The sequence below is a fragment of the Merops nubicus genome, unplaced genomic scaffold (assembly GCF_000691845.1).
Source record: "Merops nubicus isolate BGI_N331 unplaced genomic scaffold, ASM69184v1 scaffold934, whole genome shotgun sequence".
Classification (NCBI taxonomy): Eukaryota; Metazoa; Chordata; class Aves; order Coraciiformes; family Meropidae; genus Merops; species Merops nubicus.
This window is the reverse complement of record NW_008603414.1, coordinates 37,866-61,873: the sequence shown is the minus strand read 5'-3', so window position 1 is coordinate 61,873 and position 24,008 is coordinate 37,866. Positions and strand designations below refer to the sequence as shown.

At 37.0% G+C, this 24,008-nt stretch overlaps 1 protein-coding gene across 1 annotated transcript in view; it reads right to left on the bottom strand.

Annotated features, from left to right (window-relative positions):
• Positions 1–24,008, bottom strand: part of LOC103771337 (ephrin type-A receptor 7) — a gene marked incomplete at both ends in the record, with an annotated part of 118,761 nt that overhangs the window by 58,761 nt on the left and 35,992 nt on the right. The window contains 2 exons of the mRNA XM_008938627.1: positions 8,481–8,816; positions 9,701–9,856. Coding sequence (XP_008936875.1) covers positions 8,481–8,816; positions 9,701–9,856 — 492 coding nt within the window. The remainder of the gene's footprint in view (positions 1–8,480; positions 8,817–9,700; positions 9,857–24,008) is intronic.

The following is a 24,008-nucleotide window of genomic DNA, read 5'->3' as shown; positions in this document are numbered from 1 at the left end:
TTTAAACTTCATGGAGAAACTTCTTTAGCTTTCCCTGTATAAGCTATTTTCTCTCTTTTAAAGATTTCCACGGGAGTCATTACAGTAGATTGGCTCCAAGTCATGCTGTTGTCAAATGCTTCACTTTATAGAGATGTTACAGTTAAAGAATTTTTTTAATTTAGTACATACAACCTCAATTAAAATTTCTCATTTGGTGGCAGAGGCACTTGCAATAGTGCCTTTCAGTAATGATGTTCGTTGCTCATGGAAAAAGCATCTGTGCACTTAGGGGGTTTTGTTTGTTCTAATGACAATGGTACTTGAATTTTTCAGAAGGTCTGCCATAAACCATGTGAAATATTTAGGAAATTGAGGGACAAAACTTCTAATATCTTATTTTGTTACAAATATGATCATACTATTTTTCTTTTAATTTTGTTCTTTCTAGGCAAAATAACAAAGAAATAAAACACTTCAATAATAAATTGCATTTTACAGAAGTAAGATCTCAGAACTCATGATCACAGTGGGTTTTGGCTAGATTACTTCAAACACTATCTATTATTCTGTCCTACCAATATCAATATTTCAGCTTTGTTTATTGAAGGGGTTCAAGTCTGGTTTGTAAATACTAAAAATAAAATTTTCTTTGTGCTTTTATGAGTTGTATTGTTATCAGCTACAAATAAGAAACTGGAAGCTCAACCACCCAAACAAGATATCATTGATAAATTTTATGACAGAATCATAACAGGCCTTTATTTTTGCCAGTTTCCCCACTGTATTTCTCTTTTACTCTTAGGTCTCAATAGAGTCATGATAGTGTTTCACCTACAATGATTTCCTATAGAAATTCTAAAGTTTCCAGTTTCATAATCATCATTATTACATTATTCTGGTAAGATAATTATATATGTGGCCAATATACCAAACCAATAACACTGAGTTCATGAGATCCTACTGGTAATGTTCAGCACTTACCTACATTCTACATCCAGTTACCATACTACAGTTCACAGGAAGCAGAAAGAGGAAGATCTGCAGATACAGTTCTGCTGCCAAAATCAAAGGTCTGTGGAATTGTTCTTTCTTTGCACGAGTTAAGTAGCTACACTAGACTGTCACCATGTATAAACGTATCAAGTGATTTCCCATCTTTGCACTGCAGGTATCTTGAAAGTCTTTGAGGTTGTCCAGGTCTTTGCAGAACTATGTGTTACAGTCTCTAAAGAGTATAATAAAGTTCAAAGAGCACTGTTTAGTTTCTACTCTGTTCAAAAGTACTTACAGCCATTAGGAATAATCTAATTATGGATGAAGTGAAAGAAGAACTCAGGCATATTTATGAGGGGCTAAAAAACCTCCCAGCAGGTGTCACACGTTGAGCTCTTTTATTGTACAGACTTTCCTGGTATTAGTCTTGGAAAACTTGATGTTAACACGTATATTTTATTTTCAAGATCAGGATTAATTTTTCACCACTACTTTTAAGAAGACCATTGGTGAAACTCATAAAACATCAAGATGTTCAGCCTGTGTTTGTAACATCAGAAAAAAAGTGGCTCCTAGTGCTTTGTGTCCATTAGCAAACAAATCTCTCCTTTCTTTGGCTAAACTGTACTTTAAATCAATTTCTTCCTTGAGTACATTATTTATTGTGTAGCTGGTCAAATTATGTTTTTTACTAGTGTACATTTGACTGTGGTGAACTAATCTGCTATTTCAATAGTTCAGCGTACAGAAAAGTTAACAGCGCTATGGCTGTCATGCTTCTCCTAGCAGGATACTGCCAAACATTCAGCATACAGAGAAACTTAATCTGACCATTCCTATTACAGAGCTCTGGTTCTGTGAAACTGAAGCATTGTCTTTGTGTAGGTACACTAGAGTGTAGCTTCCCACTATTTTTTTTTTCTAAATTTTGTAAATTAACATAGTCTTTACTAGAAAATCTTACTTAGTTTCTTGACAAAAATGATTACACCTATTTCTAAACAGCTTTTATGATAGAGCTAGACAGGCAAGAGTTCTAATGCCCATTTGAAAAAAAACAGATTGTATTTTTAGTATACTGAAAAAAAAATATATTCACATGACATTCAGCCACAAACTGATGTGCAAAAATCTGCTACAGTCACACCCAAAATATGATATAAAGCTAAAGTTTCCTTTGAGAATGACAGAGTGCCCATTTCTTTGGTTCCTGTGTGATCTGATAGAGCATAAGGTTCAAATCCTGCTCCTATTGAAGTCAATGACAAAACTTCCACTGACTTCAGCGGTGCAGGATCAGACCCTAAGCAACACAGCTAACATCTGCTTTCTTGATTTCTCTCTTATCTTTCAGTGAAAAATATTAGAACAAATCAGAACTAAATATCAGAAAAAAAATTAATTACTGTCAATTGGCTATTTTTCTTACAAAACAATGCTTGTCACTCCTAACTTATAAATATATTCTGTATATATCTATAAAATATCATCAAAACTGTCAAATATCAAATATACCATGCCATATTATGTCCTATAATAGATGATTCTTTCTTTGCAAAAACCCTAAAAACAAATTTAACATTTAGCAGTCTTACAATAATGCTTCAACCTAGCAATTCTGCAGTATCTCTATAACCTTGTAGATTTCACTACATTAAATACCACCTGATACAATCAACAAATGAACAAACTGTTTTCCCTAATCTGATGGTATTTGGTATACTGAGATTGGAATTCTTACCAAGTTTTTATCCATCAGTTTAATTCAGACACACATTTATTTACCGCCTCCTGTCAAAATATCTGTGATATTACTCCTGGGTAATGTGACTGTAGATCAATAAGCAGCCTTAGATCCACATAAATAACACAATCCATTCTTTAAATGTACTGAAAAGACATGTAAAAAATATAGAGGAATAATAACTGCTACATGTAATTAATTTCTGCTCTAGTTTTACCCTTTTCAGTTGGTGGCCATGGAATGTAAGAACAATTACAGAACTATGCTGTCTGCCTGCTGGTCTAGAAAAAAAGTTAAACCAGATCAAAATATATCTTAAATATTATTAAGAATAAGCACTAAGATCTTCATAGCTCCCATTAAATAAACTAAGCCAAATGGTAACCCAAAATACAATCATGATAACATACATGCTTCTAAAAACCACAGCTTAAGGAAAGCGGTTAGGGAATACGAGTTTTCAAAAATGACATCTTATATAAAGTAATTCTTTCAGCTCAGCAGGTGGAACACATTTGGCAAAAAGAAAAGAAAATCATTATTTTTATAATCAGAATTATTTTTACTTGAAGAACTGTTTTTGAATATATATACAGATGACCTAGCCATATCAATGTGGGAAAGCTATCTACAGTAGAAGGCTAGAAGATGAAGCATAACTCAAAAAGTAAAGTCACTAGCAGGAAGTATCAATGCAACCTGAAGCCAGAGGAAGTCCACTGAAATGCGGAAACCTAGTAGCATTGTTCAGTTGAACACTGAAGCTATTTGTAATAAGCTGTCATGTATCACCAGAACTGAACGTTGGATGGAAGTCGTAGATGGAGTTAGATTGAACAACCTGGTGGCAGAATGGGAAGACATCAAAATGGTCTGGGGAAAGGAGAGAAGTAAGAATAGGACGAGAATGGTGAGGTTAAAGTGACTGGGAAAGCCACAGGCATTAATCTTCTTGACTGCTGCTCCTGCTGGAGGACAGCTCATTGCTGAAGAAAAGTCAGGCTTACGTAAGACTGACAGAGACCAGGAAACAAACAGATAGTCAATAGTGCAGAGACTATGAAAGAGGAGACTTTAAAAAATGAGTAGAGATAATTGAGAACTGAGAAAATGCAAAGAGAAGCAAAGAAGAGAAAACTGATGAGCAGCAACAATGAAAGGCGCATGTAAACTAGGGGACAACGCAAAGTGTCTCCCCTGTTTAGAAAGACATCAGAAGTACATAAGAAAGGCAGGACCCCTGACACAGCTTTGCATAAAGGATGGCTTGTTTCCTTTATGCATTCGTTCACTTCTTCTCGACATGTAAATTAATAGTACCGCTGCTAGCAGTCATGATTTTATAGCATGTGATGTTTTTTCTGCTCAAGTTGCTGGGAAAATGCAACTGAAAAATTCAGTTCCCTTTGATTTTTTAAACTGTGAATTTTGGTTATCTGTTCTTTGTAGGAAAATGTTTGAAAACTGAATTGTGAGATTAAAAAAAAAAAAAATGAAAGGCAAATCAACAAATATAAAATAAATTGTTACTAAAAATGATTTCCAAGGGTAAGCCTTGATTATGGAACCAAATCAGGGTTTTTTAACTACTTGGTCAGCATTAAGTGCATCTGAAGATGTAGCACAACCTAAGAGTACTGTGGGGAACCTTTCTCTTGCTGGGAAGAAGCAGCGAGCATTAGTAAGCGCTCTCTGCATAAGATCAGAGAGTACATTTAGGAACAGGTATTGGCATTACATTTTAACTTTTGTTTGCCATGTTTGGTTACATTACTAAGACACGATGAGTGTCCCTTTAGTTATTATTTTTTCTTCCCAATGACTATAAAGACAACTCAAACTGGCTCAGTACAGACACTTCAATTTTCTTAAACCCTGATAAGTGTTGCAATTCATCCAATCTAGTTTAAGTTTTCTCAAAATCAAGTTAAATTGGGTGAATATCACCCTTTATCGGAGACCAGTCTATTGTCCATTCTGATAAATTTCAGAGAAAAGGATCTAGAAAAGTGTGTTTTAAAACCATACTACCTTTGCAAAAGTGTAAACAGAAAAATTATACAATTGATATTGATATTTTTTTAAAGGTTTAAAATGGCATAAATGCCATAATCCAACAAATATCTATCAGCTGCTAAAAACACCCGAATCCATTAGCCTTTTGAGAGTTGTATGGTAAAAATGTAAAATTTGGAAAGGAATTTGATGGCTCTCAAAGAACTGCCAGTATCACCAAAAGGTGACTACTTTACCAGTGAAGAGGTAAATTTTATCTTTTGTAAACATCCATTCAATAAGCTTGCAAAGGTAGTGTTTGTCAGCTGTTTGCCAGCTGCAGCTCTTCAAGTACAGTCACCTATTGTAGCTGAGGCTTAGACACATTTAAATCTGAATTCTGTGAGGATGCAGCAGATCACATAGATCAGCTTGCAATACTAGGATGACATCCTGTATTCTTTATGTGATGCTGGATAGGCAAGATATGAAACAAGATGGTTCACTCCTGAGGGATTTAGTGCACTTAATCTTTTACCTCTGATTCCAGCTCAGTTCTTTCATGCTTTTGTCAAAAAAAACCAAAACGAAGCAAAACAAAAAGCCTCATGGTTCTTGGCTGCAGCATAAAACACATGCCATATGACAAGTGATAGCCTAGTCACAAAGTCTTTTTAACACAAGGAATGAATAACTGTGTGTCATACGTATATATGTGACCAATGTGAAATGATACCTACTTGACTTGCAGTCATTTTATTGTGTTATTTCCACAAATGTAAATAGTTTTTCATCAGCCACCTGGTTCTTTTCTGTGACATGCTCTCTTTGTCTCATCAGAAGCTTGTTATATGTGGGTGAAGAAACACTGAATATGTTCCATAGCTCCATTCTTTTACCAATAACTTCCTGTTATCACTACACAATGATTTGAATTTTGTGAATATGATCACAAAGGATCAATTCAATTAAACCAACAGTACAAAAGGAAAATCTCACTGCAAGCCTCTGTGCAACTGGTGAACCCAGTAATTATATATAGACACCTATTGTGCTAGCATAATAACATGTGAGGAAGGTTTAGTTAGACACATTTACACACATAAAAAGGAATATGGGCATAGAAAAAGTCATTTTTGCCAAAAGTATAGAACAGTCACACAGTAACAAATGAAAGCTGCATGAATCCTAGTTTACTTGGCTATAAATAAATCCAACATTTTCTTTCTCTCCATGGTAAAATAAAATAGAAGCACAGAAGCATAACAGTCTCCTTTGAGCAACCAGTCTCTTTCTGTTCAATTATAGTCATCAATCTGTTCCACCTAAAATATTTTCCTCTTTGAGAAACCAAAGAAATCAGTATTAGGATCCAAAATATGCTGTTGCAAAAATAATGTAAAAAAGGTCTTTCCTTTTGGTGAATGCATTATTTCTGAAAGACTATTTTCTTTAACGTGAATTTTTTAATAAGGGTGAAAAAAAGTGCTGCATTTATAGAGCACTTTTAATCAGAAAATCTTGAAGAGCTTTATAAGGAAAGGTAAGGGTTACCTTCATTTTACAGATAGAGAAAACTCCAACAAAGAAAGCTTAAAGCTTTTTTTTTTTTTTGTCCAAAAGCTGTTTCCTACGTATATTCCTTTTAGATGTCCAACTGGAAGCCTTTAAAACCTGATATGCTAAACAGACAAAGCTTCAGTTACACGAGTACCCGTTCTCTCAATAGTGACAGTGTCAGATTCCATAGCACTGGGCAGGGCTTCCTTGTAGGTAATCCCACAGCAAACTGGGGAGCAGGGAAAGAACAGTCAGGTCTCCTGCTTCCTGCTGCATGCTCTTACAAAACTCATCTAGGAGGGTGAGGGTTTTTCCACTACTTAAGATCACTAGGTAAAGTCTAGATGTTGTCTCTAATATATATGCAAGCTCTAGTTTCACTAACATCTCTGGGTTTGATGGGAGGATATTTCACAAAATCATACAGCTTGTATTACTTATAAGATAACACAGGATAAACATTTTACGTTTTCTGCCCTGAAAATACCTATAAATCTATGACTATGAGAACATAAGAGAATTAACTATAACAAATCTTCGGGCTAACGTAACAATATCTGATTAAGGCTTCTTCATCTTCCTGAGATGTTATACTAGTCACCAAATTGCACTGTTTCTTCCTTTACCCTGTGTACCACTGAACCATCAAAGCACAAAGTAAAGCTTTAGCTATGTGATTTAGCTAAATAGGAAAAAGTCCAAATCCTCTTCTTCATGTAGTAGTTCTGGACAGACACCTACAGAGAGTATAGCACCATCCACCTGTGCACTTTGAAGAATTATAGGGTATTATTTTAAAGATGAAAAATCAAGGTGCCAAAATAATACAATCTGCCGTGCAAAACTAGTTGTAGGGTGAGTGCTTTGTGCTCAGAATGTCATCATGAACTCCAAGAACTGAACAAGCACAGAGACCAATCCTTTCAGCCACAGGGATGGTTCCATAATAATATAAAATGTGCATTCGGTATCCAGCAAAGCACTGTGGGGAAATTAAATATCCCATAAATATTCCAGCCTAACTTTAACAACTATATAAACCATCCTAGGTTTGGCAGGGAGGGAAGGAAGGCTTTGAAGTAAATGCCTTGTCTTTTTTTTTTTCTTTTTTTTTTTCCTTTTTTTTTTTTTTTTTTCCCAGATTACTATCTTTAAAGTGCAAAATAACTGCAGTTTTTCCTATTTGTTCATTGGCCCTGTACGGTGCGTTTGTCCTCAGTTCAAAGTATTACTGTAGGGGATCATTTCTACTGCACTAAAAAAAAGAATAGCTTGATCAGAGTCATTAAAATTTCCTCCAAGATGTAAGTATGAAGTACCCTTTATCCTTTAAAACACGGGTTATCTCTTCTTGCAGTAAGCATCACTTATTTACTTTATAATTTCTTTTAAGGCATTTCTTCAGATGCCAGATCTTATAATTAATGCTCAGTTTAAGATCGTTCGTTCGATGTATAAAATGTTAGTTTCACTGTCCTCTCTCAAAGCCGACGGTGCACTGTTGTAGATCAGAGGTCCATTTTTTTTATCAACAAGCAACTTGCCATTTCAGAAACCAAAATCAGAGAATCCTTTTTCTTCCATTCAGTATGCACAACTAAAGCCTTTTTACCCCTGGGGTGATATGCTAGTTTGATTTTATTTTCCCTGACATTTCACCTGTCAGATTATGATAAGTAGAGGAAACAAAGAATAATCATCACATTCTCACTGAATCTTATAATCAAATATCTGGAAATATAAGATAAATTAGAAACATTATCCTTATGGAAAACATTAGCACTGAAAACACCATCAGATATCCAAATCGTCTTTCAGTGACCTAGGACTCTTACACGGGTTTAAAAAATTCAGAAAGGAAGCCTGCATAGGACTGTCACATCTATTTTTTTTTCTCTGCAAATACTAGGGAACAACCTACAATGATGTAAGAAGAAAAAAAAAATGTTGCAGAGTTAGGAAAATCTATTTAATAATAAGGCTGCATGTCTTTCATGAATGATTTTTCTGAAAGCAATCCTGAGGCCAAGAAACAGGACAGGTTATCATGAAATAGTAGAAGCTTAAATTAACTAGTTGGCAAGCTGAAAAGATTAATGAGCCAGAACACACCAAACATGCTCCTGATTTACTGCATCTGTAGTTTGCATGTTCCCATTTTCTCTCAGTCTCAGAGTGCTGAGATTCATAAGTGATGAAAACTTACCTGCTTGACCGGTGGTAATACTGACAGCTGCAAAAAGCCTCTGGGAACGACTCAAGTCAGAAACCCCATTCACAGCTTCCACTTCAAACGTGTAGTTAGCATGAGCTAGCAGGTCCATGACAGTGACATAGTTATCTACTAATCCAGTTTGCTGGGGCATATATCCAATGTTACTCCCACAGGGAACACATTCGCCCTGTTCCCAGCTGCACCTCTTGCACAAAATGCGATAGGTCACATCATTTCTTCCCCCATTGTCAGCAGGAGGACTCCACTCCAAGCTTACGGTAGTCTGGTTGATATTGAAAATGAGGTTCTGTGGTGCAGATGGAGGTCCTATGGAACACACACACACAAAAAAAAAAAAACATGGTAATTTGCACAGAACCATGGTGGGACATGTAGCTACCATTTGAATTACTGAGACAGAAAATAGCTGAAGCATTTTTCTTCACATAAACATTTTGTTATTTTTAGTACAAGCTGCATAAAAGCTTCCTTGAACTCACTTGGCAAGGGCTTTATTTATTTTCCATTAAGGCATCAGAATAACAATTGTCTGTATTTACTGCAACTGACTTCAGCTGTTTCTCTTCTGTGCAATTAAAAGGATTGGTTAATGTACCTGAAAGGTTGTCTTTTAGAGTTTTCCAAGTATGGGATTTGTTCATCTATTCTAATACTGCACCAATGGCATCTAGTCCTTTGTTATCAGCTCTGATATGATTTACAGAGGTATTTGGTGCTGCTTTGGATTTAGGAGACTTGTGCTATTTGAACCACCCAATCTGTGCAGACTAGTCTATTTGCAGTTGGAAGGTTAAGCCAGATCCAATTACAGTTCAATCAGAGCTCAGATCCACACAGGTTACTTTTCATTTTTCATTTTACTCATTTTGGTATTATATCACATAAAGCACATTGTCTACAACAATTTTACAGCCATGGGAAAACTATGCCTGTATTCTATCAATTACAATGAGTTATGCACTTACCCAACATGCAAGATTTTCAAATACTATATCAAGCAAACATGAATATCATATTTATGTGTGTTCTGTATTCACTTGCAACTTTTTTTCCCTCTGCCTTTCAATTTCATTTACTGTTACAATGTACTTTTCAAATATAAGAAAAGCCAACCGAAACTACTAGCTACAAGTGGCTGCACCTGGTTGGTTAAGCAACATCCTTTACTATTAAATTCATGACTGACTCACTTGTGCAGGCGACATATGGTGGATCAGAAGGTGCTCTATAATAGCTATCTTCGCAGTCACATCTTGAAGATCCCTCCTTGTCAGAGAAGCTGTGAGTAGGGCAGCGGGAGCACTGCAGATCTTGCGAGGAGGATTTGTAGAACCCACGGCCACAAGCTAAGGCAGAACAGAACAAATTAAGGTTTAGATTTGCAATGACTACTCTTCTGATCTTTCTTGTCTCTGTCATATGGGGTACACACTCCTGTAAACAACTAAACTACCCATTCTGTTATGCTGGTTCAAGAAAGATACTACACTCACAATATTTGTTTCTACAGTTGACACTGTGATGATATTGTGATATTTTTAGGAGTTCAAGCATACACTACAAACACCTCAGCAGCTGGCAGTGTAATACTTTAATACAAAGGGCCACATAAACATAACAAAGATCTGGTTTTCACCAGAGTACAATAATGGTGTGAAACAGCTGGATGTTCACTCATAAGCCTAAACAAGGGAAAAAAAAGTCTGAAGAACTCTAAGGGCACTGAAGTGTTGCTGGTACCTTAACTGGTTAATTTGGAATGGAGAAAAAATTACTCTTCCCTGATCTGAGAAACCTAAAGAAACCATATTCCATCAGTGAAGTTTGATCCTGAGGAAAGAATGAGGTGTGAACAATTGTTAGACAGGCAATACTGGTAGGAACGAGCAGGAAGAGGAGGAGGGCATACAGTGTACACTGCACAAATGGTTTTTTTGAGTTTCACAGAGAGAGACAACTAGGCTGAAATGAATTTAACTAAATCTTTCAAGGAAAGTTTAAAAGGTAGGTAATTGGAAATGTGCATATAAGATCATTTCATACTTTGGTTTGCCTGCTGTGAACCCATGGAAGTAAAACAACTCATTATGTTCCAAAACTGATGCTTAGAAATCCTGCTTTCAGCTACTGTTACAGTTCCCAAAGCAGAAGCACCCATAAAGCACACCTATACTGACACTTAGAAGCAGAGAACTGCAACCTAGACAGCCAGCTTAAGAATGGATAAACTATGAGAGCTGTATGGAATGAGGAAGAGGGAAGTGGGGATCACACAATGCTAAAACTGGAAACAGTTGAGCACTGAGGTTATGTGTAATCTTACAAACACTGTCAAGATGAAAAAGAGAACACAAAAGTCCTCTAGAACTTTCCAATAAAGCAGAGCCTTTTTCAGCCATATTATTCTTTTTTTTTTTCCAACCCTAACAGACTGTCTAACCCTCTTAAGCCATCCCCTATATGCAAAGAAAAGGGACAGAGGTTGAAACTAGGTATTGGGTATCAAAATATTAAACCTAGTTAAATAGTCATTCTGAATTTAGAGAGAGAGAATTTACTCTAGTTGTAATCATATTTGCTTGGATATTTTCTTAGAGCAGAAATGCAAAGTATCCAAAGATACTGATATTTGGAACAGTTATTTCATTTGTCTGGTACTGCAGTGATGGAAAGAGCACGAAAACAATAAGCTTTAGCCAAATCTCACTGAAGTCAATGAGGAGTGTCTTTGACGTTAATAGCCTTTGGACTGGACTCACAGTGCAGTTACAGTGACATGACTTTTATTAATCTGATGATTTTTATGCAACTGAGAAAAAAAAATGGTGGTAATACATAAGATAACAGTAGATTAATGTTGATGAATTAGATAAATCAGCAATGGATCATACTAGCAAAAAAAAAAAAAAACCAAACAAATTAGCATGCAAAGTGTGTATCCTTTGACTTTGACAAAGGGGCGCAAGTTTGCATTAGAAGAAAATCTAGCCTTGCTTGTAAAACATGCTATAGTTTCATTCTGCCACAGTAGCTGATATATATATATATGCTATTCAGAAGACACAAAGAATTTGAAGAAACACTTTGGATAAACATGACCTGTGAATTCATAGTTGTAGCAAATTTAACTTCAGAACTATCTTTTTACACCTTCATTCAAAGTAGTTTCAGAATTTCTTGACCAAAGACAAAGAGCAAAAAGCTGAACTGATTGGCATGCATGTATCTTAAGACACATATTGAAACTTCTCTCTGCTCTTTTAGTACTTACTAAAATTACCGAATAATACTTCCCTGCCTTTCTTAAATAGTCATGTTCCGCTCACACTGAGCAAAACACTGGACAAATACACCGGGTCTTCAAGCACAGAGCCCTCTGCAAAGCAAAGAGCAACTTAAAAGGCAAAGATCCCTACTGTGTTTCCAGTCTGTCCTTCTCAGCAGGGAACATTGCAAAGCAAAGACGCAGAGGGTAAAATAGAGATTTCAGACAGAAAAAAAACGTAAACAGAAAACCCCTTTTCATTTTTTTTCTGATGACTTGATCAAGACATTTATATGCTCAGTCACTTACTATTTAAAGTAAGTGTGCATTTCTTGTTAGAGTTCAAAAGATCTGAATGCCTGTGACTGGTTTACATGACTGAGAGCCATTTATTCTCCCACACAGCGTACCACAGGCGGCAGGTTTAGGCACTTTTACTATGCTACAATTCCATTAGCTTTTTTTTTTCCAGTAAGAGGCTTTTGACAACATTTAATAACCATCCCTTCAGCTGATACACCCTGTGAGGGGTAGAAAATTCCAGCATCGAAATTTTGAAAAATATGGAAATAAATTTAAACTTGTCACAAAAATTTGCTTTTTCAGCCTAGCAGTGGAATACTTCTATTCCTCAAAAACTGGGGAGCTATGAATCTTTCTCTTTTTAGCATATATCATATTCCTTGCGAAGAAACTTACAACTGTAAACCCTACCAAGGCAGGGTATGGACCACTTATGAAGGTGTACTAACTTGTCAGTGAGCTATTACAGATCACAAATGGGAAAGAACCATTCAAAAATCATTTCTTGACTCTTTTTTTTCCTCCCTTTTGTCCTATCTTGCCAAATTGCCATGGTGATTTTCTTTACAGAATGAGTAATTAAAATACATTGTTTTGTTCCACATTATTTTAAATCCACCTGTTTTGATCCAATTTAGTTCTTCAGGTAGTATTTTTAAGATCACAGGGACAGGTGGTATAAAGTCTCCACTGCCACTACCTCCATAAACAACACTGAAAAAAAAAGCTAATTGTAAAAAATGACAAAAACTACCAAAACATTACTCGGAGCTCTATACATGCAAATCTAGAGGTGATAAATACAGGTACTGTTCCACAAAAGTATCTCATGGTAAAGCTAGAGCCAACTCAAATAGCATCTGATCACATCCATTTTAATATTTGAATTCCTTAGCACAGGAAAGCACTCAGCAGCAGGACTTCTTTCCTATAAAAGGAGCCTGTACTGTAAATCAAGGTGCAGATCTCAGCAATGATGGAAGATACGCAGGAGAGTATAACTGGCAAGGCAGCACTCTGATGCTGTAGCCACAATCCTCATTATTGTTGATCTGAGTAAAACGTGTACTGATTTGATCTTCCTCAAGCAAGTAAAGATCCAGGACTACTTTTGCTACCAAAGGACTTCTGGTGTACTAGAAAAGGGGGAGGGGGGAAGAGAAGAAAGCCAGAACAATATAAATTTATTTCCATTCACTGTGGTGTGTCATTGACAGCTGCTAATTTAATGGAACAGCTTTTCTCAGATGAAGCTTCCATTTTGTTCAAACAGCTGCTCCTAAGTCTTATGTGTTCCAGGGAAGGGTTTCAAATAAAGCGCAGTCACCTTTACTGACAGCACAGACACAGAATAACACCTACCAGCCTAACCTAAACCAGTCTTCAAATAACACAAAACTCAGTTGCTAATTCTTTCCCATATACTACAAAATCAACAATATATACCAGCAGAAAGCTATGCTTTAGACAAGGCACAATTCTTTGCTTAATATTTCAGTCTCACAGCCATTAGGGACTGACCATCAGTGACCCTTCCCACGACTGCCCAGCACCTTGGATTAATTTACTGGTCTGCGATAGCCATGGCTGCTCCTCAGAGCAAATCTTCCCACTTCCTCTGCGAAGCAAAGAGGTTTCTCTTGTTGGGAAGCTGGCAGTGTTCCACTGTGAAATACAAAGAGCACGTGAATAGCCCTTGGTTGGGAGAGTCTCCTTACTCCACGGAGCTGTGGACTGAAACTGAGCAGGGCATTGTATCATGTTTAAACTTCCTTGCCTGGAAGCCCTAGATAAAATAGTACACTATTCAGTCTATATACACTGAAAGACCCTGGATAAAGACGACACTTAGCAGTCTTTCTTGACTTGGACCAAATTGCTTTCTTCTTGTACATCCAGTAGCACTCAGGCACAACAAGGACGTATCGCAGCAGTAGGGTCTGGTACACGGCTGGGCAGGGTTGCAGCATCAGTGCACAGCACTCACCTGACTATATGCTTAGCATGTGCCACTGAAGTCAGTGCAAACCCAAACGTTTTGAGCCAACGTGTTTGGTTTTCATTTAAGGGCCTATGCAAATACTGTAAATAATGGAATATTGCAAAGCTGCATGTAAATACTGAGGAATTAACACACGCTAGTAAGAACTATGATGCCACATCTGTGGGCATAACAAGGCATTAGCTGTTGTAACTACAGATGCTGACTGCACCATATGTAGAAAAAAAACAGCTTCTCTGCTGTGAGCTCATCACATGGCTTAGTGGCCTGGTATAGATCAAATATTGTATATTTTTCTTTTCATATTTATAAAAAAAAAATCCATGAAACTCTGGAAGGCAGAATGAAGGCAGATGTAAAGAGCAACAAACAGCAGTCTGGAGTCCCACTTGTGGGACGGGAAGAAGGAAAAAAGGGACGTGTCAAGTACTGCTCATTTTTATGTAACTTTTTCACTATGAACACTCTGGAGATTCATTTTGATTCTAGGAGAGCTAGGGAAGGGAACTTAAATTGGGAGGGATGATAGAAATATGGTGATGGCTATGAATGACATGTGTAACAACTGATATTTATATAACCAAAGGAGAAAGAGTAAACAGTTGTAGAGCAGTGACACATTAATCAAGAAAATTATTTGGTACTACAATAATACAAACAAATTAACAAAAGAAATCTCTATTTGTAGAAGTGCAAGGCTTCCAGGTGATGTATCAGCTTAAGACTCAAAGGGCACACATTGTTTCAGCATGTTAGACACTTGATTGAACATGGCTTTTGATAACAATTTTCAAGTTTATATGAAAATAATGAAGCATAACGAGTTGCAAGGAGATGACTACACAAATTACAGTTTGATCCCACTATAAAAAGTAGGCTGGTGTGAGGGGAGAAAAATAATAGATGACATACTGTGCTAGCAGAGCAAGAGAGCTTGTCTGTTTTTTCTGGTTTGCTCATCATTCCCTGAGTTTGCCATCATAGGTAAGTTTTAGTGGCGCACATGCCATAATTGCATGCACATTTAAGATGAAACATTTAAGAAAAGACAGTGTCAAAGGATGGCAAAGGAGTAATCGCAGAGTTTCAACAATAGCAGTATTGCTTGCAAACTCAGGGTTACAGCCTGGTCCCACCAAGAACCACAACAAAATAGCTGCCCATCTTGGGAGAGCTCAGATTTTCCCCTGGGATCCTCCTTCCTCTTCACTTAAGTAAAGTAAGTCGACTATATGTTAAAGTGATCCTATGCATTGTGTTTTTTTCCTACAGGCAGTGGCTAATTTTTTTTTTTACTATCTGTGTGGGCACAAGCCTCCAGTCTTGTGATGTGTTTTGCATTATCTTAATCAATTGTCCACCTTTCCACCCTCCCCAAACCAGTGAACATTAAAGACAATTCAGCTAACCCCCTTTTCACAGAGACTGTGTATACACAAGGAGTTTGTGCAGATGTTTCCTGAATGAAGTTATGCAGCTGCAAAGACTTTATTAATTATAAAATGCAAAATGGATTGTTTTGTAATTGAAACTCTCTGGGGCTCTGATACATTTGAAAATTAACACACATATATGTACGGTCAGGACATAGATGGATGCTGTTAGGTTATTTATTACAGATGGATATTTTAGCTAATGTAGAAAAAAGACTGGTCTTTCTCCACTGGAGCTTTCAAATATTTGCTTCACATTAATGTCTATGGTTCCATAACTCAGGACTGAAAGCACAGCTTGCAGAAACAGTACTCCCACTGCTAGTGTTGCTGACCTCATCTACAATGGACGGGTCCAGAATCTTTATTTTAATCCTATTGACAGTGCCTCAGTGGGAGTAATTATAACAGTCGGCCACAAATCCAGACCTCCTGTCACTGATATATTAGGGTTTTTCACAATGAAAATGAGCAGCAGACAAGGAGGATGAAAACAACATGGGGTAGTGATTATAGCAAGATTTGTCAACCCCATTCTATACTAACCTGCTACAAACATATGACAATTTGGCATGGGAGACACTAGAAATACAAAGTGTTTACTCTTTCACAGTATCAAAACCAAAATTTTGTAAATTATTTGGGAGGCATTGTTCTCTTATGAGATGCATGGCTGGCAGGTGAAGACATCAGCCACCAGCACTTTCTAGACAATGTATCTGAAAAGTTCAGATAAATTCAAAGCACACAATTATAAAATAATTCCCAAATGTGGATTTCAATGTGAAATATTAGACATAAGAAATCCACTAACAAAAGGAGACTTTATAACCTCTGATCCCTTTTTCCAAAGATTTGTGTATGTTCAAGTCATGACTATGTTTGAAACTGTAAATTACTTTTATAGTGAGAGATGGCATCTGTTATGCCTTCTCTGGCACCTAATATATATTGTTTTATAAGGAGCTTAGACTGTAATATTTTGTCTAACTACTATGCAATGATAAATGTCTAGCTGAAAAAGATGTTTATTTAAGCTTGATTTTTTAAACTGCAATAGCATCTAAAGATTATTCACGTTTCAATGAAGGAATTATGCTGCATGGTTCAGGCAGAATAAACCCAAGACTCTTAATGGTGCCTCAGCTATAGTGTGAATGACATATCTAAATAGGACTGTCCCATGGCTGCATACCATCATCCACCAAATGTTTGTTGTTGCCTGTCAGGAGTTTCTCAGACCTCGTATTCATTCCCCGAGACTAATAGGCCCTTGCTGTCCAAAGTCCTGCTAATGCCTTTTGAGAGATGTTCACATACTGCTGTTGACACAAATAGAGATTCAGGAATAAGAGTGCTTGGTATGTAACAGTAACTTATTCCAATTTTCCCACTGAATGAAGGGAACCTTTACCTCTCTGCAAATCTGCTTAAAAAAAACCCAACTGAGTATGTCATCACGTTTGTCTTATTAACTTATCTAGTTGCGAAGAAACATAGGCAGAAGAAATACGCTGACTACCCAATGACACTTTACAGTAATGGCAAAATTACTTTGAATCTAATGATTCTGAATAAGTACACAAAAGACTACTTTTAAATGGCAGTTAAAGAAACTAGCATACTCTGAGCAGAATTAATTAACAAAGTAAGTTAAAAGTTGTGCACTGAGGCTATGGCATAATGCTTCTCTACACTGTCAGAGTTAGCAAGAATGTGGGCATATGTCTTTCATTAACTTTCTTAGGAAACACAAATGTGAAGTCATCATAAAAATTTGGGGGAAATTAACATGTGAGAATTACAAAGACACAAAAATGCAGACAGACTCAAGTCTATTATTGAACAGAGCTCAAAAGGGAAACATGGGTTAGAGAAAGGAAAGAAAATATATTCTGGCTTTCCTGTTTATTCCTTTTTTTAATTTTATTTTTTCCTTTCTTCCACCATGTGCTTCCCTCAATATTAAGTTTGCAAGGTGCTTGAGTAGCTTCTGTGCAGCGTTAAGTGACAGCTCAACAGATTAGCCACACTGGAAGCAAACGCTCCACACTTCGCAGGACGTGGTGTAGATTCATCACAACAACAAAAAAAATATGAATTCATGCCTGAAGTTTTGTCAGCAGTAGAAATTTTATCTGTCATCCTCAGCAGGTTCTCAGCCAGTTGGAGAATTAATGGAAAAATGCACTTAATTTACTCATAGTCTCCACACCTTTTTTGTTGTTGTTGTTGTTGTTGTTGTTGTTGTTGTTTTTTGTCTGTGTGTGTTTTGTTGTTGTTTTTTATTGTTGTTGCTATTGTTGTTTTTTCATCTTTTACTGACTTGGTAGTACTTAATTATGATGTTTTTAAAAAATTTTTACTAAAAAATATGTTAAAAGTACTGTGACTATGAATTCAACAAATCTAAGAATACCAACTAACTTATGTTATAGAGGCTCTGATGTTCTGATAGGAAAGTTGTATTATTATCTAGCAGAGTGGAATAACACATCCCTTAGATGCATCAGCAGACAAGACATTGCTGCAACAAAAAGAAGTTGGCTATGTAAACTACAGTGTAAGTAGTTTTTTTTTTTTTAAACAGATGTATGAAAAATATATGCTAAATTGTCATGTTCCTATATTAATGACTTTGTCTTTTTTTCTTAACATACAAAATTCAACTCTAACAGCCATAAGAAAAGCCAAATGGTGATGAAATTAGTACAACAGATTGTTTTCATGAGCTTCTTCTGAAATTTTTTTGCCTTTCTATTCTTGGAGGGTAGCTCAAACAATGAAGCACCAAAAAATTACTTATAGTCTACCATGTAGCTAGTTTGCCTGATACTGTGTTGCCACTTAAATAATATTGAGCTTCCTGAGTGCACCAGGGACTTCCGACAGTGGCACTGCTCTGACCCAGCTCTTCTGATGTTATACAGGTTCTGTAAAGACATCCTTGGTCAGTCCATAAACAAATTAACCCTTCCAGGTGTTTACGGTGCATTCAGGCTTTGTTTGTGGCTGCCAAAATATCTTATAGAAGGTTTCCTGTCGTTTTCTAAGGAGAACAAAAGACATTAAAAAAGGTCCAAGCTGTAATGAACATAGCATAGTTGGGGTGCTGGGGGTTTGAGGGGCGCAGGGAAGGGAGGTATTTTGGGTTTGCTTGTATTCTAAAGAAGAATACAGTAACATCTGACTATTCACAAGTCACTTGGAAAAATTAAAAAAAAAAAAAAAAGAAGAAATATTTTTGAGTTTAAAGCCAATGAGATTCCCATAGTCTTCTTATTTGACCTTGCAATGTAGCAAATGGCTTTGGATTTAATGAAAAAAAAATCTTTAACCTTGAATATTGTGTTCAGTTTTGGGCTCCTCAATACAAGAAGGACATGAAGGTGCTGGAGCGTGTCCAAAGAAGGGCAATGAAACTGGTGAAGAGTCTATAGAACAAGTCTTATGAGGAGTGCCTGAGTAAAGTTAGTAAAAACATGACCTGAGTAGCTTCTTCTGTGGAGAGAACAGTACTAGGTTAATTAATTCTGTCTGTCTTTATGCCATAGATCCCCTCTTCATGGAGGTGAATCCCACCTGATGCCCCAAAATTCTGCCTTCCAACTGGCCAGATACACATATAATGAGAGAGTTTCCTATGAAGGCCTCAGATAACCTGAAATCCTTTCATGAGAGTATTTTGTTCCCTGTAAAATAATGGATGTCTTTTTGAGGGAGTCTTAGATTGTGTGGTTCAAGCATAAAGTTCTCTGTAAAGGAAGTGGTGCAAATAGATCTGTTACTGTAGACTTCCTGAAGCTTTAAGACAATCAGCTTGATGTGGATGTTTAATTTAACTGTAATGGTGCTTAATAACTGGCTGGCAAGAAATAAATCTGGAGGGCTTACTCATAAAATAGAACAGAAGCAGGCATCTCTGTAAGCTTTCCAAATGAAATGATAGTAAAATAACTTAATAACACATTTTTGTTTCGTTTGGACAATGACCTACCATTACTATTCCAGGCCTCAATCCAGAAGGAATTTTTCACAGGTTTCTGTAACACATTCTTCAAGGTCATCATTATACAGCAGGCAACTCCATCCAAACAAAAGAACAGCTTCTAAGAAGCCACAAGAGAGAAATGACTCCACTTTGGCACAACAGTGCTACAGAATGTAAAAATAACTTCAGTTACATACCCTGGTCTCTGATATTCCCACATTTAGTGTTGATTGTCCTACTTACTCAAAGAAAAATATGCTTATGCCTATCAAACCATTTTGGTACTTTTGGAGGAACTTTAATGGAAAAAAAAAAAAAAAAAAAAAAAGGCAAGTTTTCTCCATAGTTACATTGCCTTGAAAAGGGAAGAAATAGAAATACTTCTGGAATGGAAGCAAAAAACACACCCTAATTTATTTGAAAAGGGATTCCCTTCCAGGTTCACTAAAGCCAACAAAATTTTTATCAGTGCATAACTAGAAATTTAAACTGTGTGTAAATATTTGACTATAATCTTTCAAAATAAAAATGGATTTAACCTCCTTATCTGGAGATTAGAGTATCAGTTTATTAAGAGATTACAAACACATAACTCCCCTTTAATGAAAAAAATAAAAATAAAAAATATAAAGGAAATGCATTACCATAGTAATTCACTGATATGAAACTGAACTGAGAATAAAACGTGGAGAAACTTCTTCTGGGTTTACTTCAGTAAATCTGTGGTAAGAAAAAACATTGCTAACCCTGACAGATTTATCCGCTACAAGCTTTTATGAGAAAACTTCCCAGATTCACACAATGCTTTAATTCCAAGTAGTACAGCATGAGTTGTGATACTGTGAAATGAAGTTGTCTTTACTAATTGCATACTCTGAGCAGAAGTGTGTGTTATAGCAGAGAGAGTATCAAATCTGCCTGGCTGATCCTTATGATTTGGAAATGTCACTTTCTACTAAGCACAGAGAAAACAGGGAGGGGCAATAAAGCTGCTCAAAGATAGCAGCCATCCAAAAAGATAAAGAACATGCTGAGGAAAAGCAGACAACAGATTGCAGAGACAGAACAATCACAGATGGAGGCCAGGTGGGTGGGTCAAACAATTTTTTTTTTAAAAAAAGGTTTATTTTCATATTTAAACAGTACCCCGTTGTGTAAATGTTCAGCAAAGAGCTGATAAGAAAATGGATTTGTAAGTGCGTTTGAACAAACAACATGTCTTATAGTCAAGAGGGGTTAGTCGTATATAATTAAGGGATAATGTACATGGTTGAAGAGTGTATGATACTGCAAGTGATTAAATGCCACTGCAAAATAAAGAAGCCAGATACCCAAGGAAGCTTTATGGAGCCAGCATGGAGTAATCTGAAAACATGAACTTTCTTTTTGTTGGAGAAGACAAGAGGATATTCATCTAACCATACAAAAGATTTTTTTTTCAATAAAAATGCTGTGAACTTCCATGCTGCTTCCATCACCTAATCAAGCTCTTTAACGAAGATTATTACACTTTTGGTTTCAGTGTACACTGCTATTACATTTAATCCTTTAAAACCCCTAAGAGAACAGCTCTGTGCACATACAATGCCGAAGTTCACCAGGATTGTGTGCAATCATAGTCCACTGCAAATTTCTGAAAAAAAATAGTGGCATTACTCAGCTGAGCAATTACAGCACTGAGGGCTTGATCCAAACCCACTGAAGTAATAGGTGTCTTGAACAGTGGATGACCCGAATCATGCAATAAAGACAAAGGAAAGAAAGAGCAGGGCAGAGGCAGAGGGGACCCACATCCAACAGCTAGGTGTTAGCAATAATGAGCTATCAGCCATTTCCATCTCTTTGCTTAATAACATCTGCAAACTTTTCTAAAATGAATTTATCAGAGCAAGCTACAAAAATTATTTTCAAACCAAGTGGCTGTTTACTTGAACATTAAAACATGGTTTACTTCTTATAAAAGAATACATAGTGAATGATTCCACAGAATTCCTTACATAGCTGTAGCTTTTACAGATACAGTCATACGACCACTGAATCTGGGTAATGCTGACAGTAATACCACAGCAGCAAACTCTGTGTGGCTTTCAAAAGTCCAAGAAACTGAGTAAATGCCACATTCCAAACACAGACCATTACAAGGGCTATGCACAGGTAACACTGATAAAGTTCTGGGGTTAAAGCTCCAGCCCTGAATGAGGTTTGGCATGTGGATGATGTCCACAACCAGGCAAGAAAGACCCTCTTGATCATGTTTCACCCAGAGTCTGGCCAGCCTTGGGTGGGAACTGATTAGGAGATCACCACCAGGTGCCTTTGCCTTCCACATTAACTTGGAGGTGGGACAAGAAGCCACCTCTATAAGAACTGACCCCACCCTGTAGTGGAGTTGGGAGGTCTGTTTATGCAGTGCATGTGCTGTGTGAGGGTTCTGGCTATTGGAAGGGCTCCCTGACTGTTCACAGCAAGTGGAGTTCCCAGGATGGCAGGACCAGAATATGAAGCTGTCTGTGATTCCCTGCTATATAACTGGGCTCAGGGCCTGTCTGCTACCATTGCCCACAGCTTGGCTCCTTGCCTGGCTTGCTCCCTTCTTCATGTCAACTGCAGTGGGTGAGTGCATTGACTTGTTCCTCCCTCTGGCTGTCTGGCACTTTGGATCTCTGGTTTGTTATATGGCAGTGGAGGGAGGCGTTGGGCTGCTGGTCTGCCTGTTAATTATAATATCATTCTAAGTTGGGCAAATGGTCAGCAGAAGAACTGACTACATAGCCACCTCAGGTATGTCATAGCAGAAACTGCAGTATAGACATGTGAACAATCTCCAATGCAACTCCCAGCTGTCAGGTATATTTCCAAGAATACTAATATTCCAAGGCATTTACAAAACTCTTAAGGATTTGGCAACTTGGAATTCCTATTAGGGTTTTTTATTATCATTTTTTGTTTGTGTCTTAGGTTTCAACTTTTCAGTACTGAAAGGGAATAGAAAGAAATCTAACATAAGCGCATTCACATTGACACTTTTGTTTGGATCCAAAGTATGCTTTTGAAGCGATTTCCTGGTCATCCCTGCTTACTGTGTTTTGGTTCACATCAGAGTAATCTTGGAGGACTTGAACTGGTTTGCTTTCAGAGGAAATTAACCAGAAGATGTGCTCCAGGAGTGAAAATAATGCACTCCAACCACAACTGGATCAGATTAGACCTACCCCAAATAAACTGCCCAGAATTTTTTTCACTGTGGACATCAAGTCCTCAGGACTGTCTTGCTTTATAGATTCACTCTTATTGTTCCATGCCCCTTGCTAGTGACACCATTATAAGGGGAAAACATGAATTCTTTATTTGGAGAAGCTTTAATTCTTGGCTTTGATTGACAAATCAGTACATAAATTACCAAACAGATGTAGAACTGACTCAGCGTCCTAATTCTGAACATTTTGTTACTCAAATGATTTTTTTTCTGTGCAAGTAAGTCTTCAAAAAGCTCTGTGTAGCTTGTTAGAATGAAATTTATAGATTGTTTTTGCAGTGTTCAAGAAACTGCACAAGTCTTTGGAAAAAAAAAAAGCAAGACACTGAAAGAGAAATAATGAAGGAAGCAAGTTGTTGCAGTCATAAACAGAAGAATAAAACAGACAAAAAAAGAAAAATTGAAATAAAAGCTGTTTTACAGAACTGGTGGGGGTGAGTGGGGGAGAAAAAGCAAATTTATATAAAGTTGCAGGCAATGGGGCACGGTTTGTCCTCATGTAACATGTATGAAGCTCCCAAAAGAAGGAAATGCCCTCACAGCCCAGGGCAGAATTCAGTTTTTCACTTAGAGTGGAGTTTAAGGCTTTCAATTAGGCTATTCAAAAATCATTCATCCTCAAAAGAATGGACTGCCAAGGAAGAAATAAAAAATAACTCAAGAAGGTGTGAAAGTCATGGAAATGTCCCAGAGGACAGCAGATATTGTCACTGACAGAAAGCATTCCTTGATATCTCCCTGGCCTCTAATACATTTCCAGCTTCAGTTCTGACACATTGCCCAAAAGCATACTGGCCCTCTAGTACCACTCTTCTTTCCCACTCTTGTGATTTTCTGCTCTAAATATTTTTTTTTTTCCGAGTGAAACATAACTTTAATTAAACTTTAATTATATTTAATTTTATAAGAAGAACAAAGATGGAACAAACTCAAGAGAGCAGAGTGGCTGTGGAGGTCACTAGGAGTAAAGGAGTGGGGCTGAGCAATGGGGAAAAAACACAGGCATTTGGGACTCAGTTCCTCCCCTTCTCTTCCCAACTTTTTTTCAGCCAGACAAATTTCCATTACACAACCCAGCTCCTTATCACAGTAAGCACACTAGCCCAACAGACCTACTGATCCCAAGTGGGTCTCCTCTGAGACAGTGACAGGAAAGCTACACAAAGAATAAAGGTTGGCCAACTCTGACTTTGGATTTAAAAACAAAGTCAGATTGGAATCTGAGCATCCTGAGTCTGCCTTGAGGAC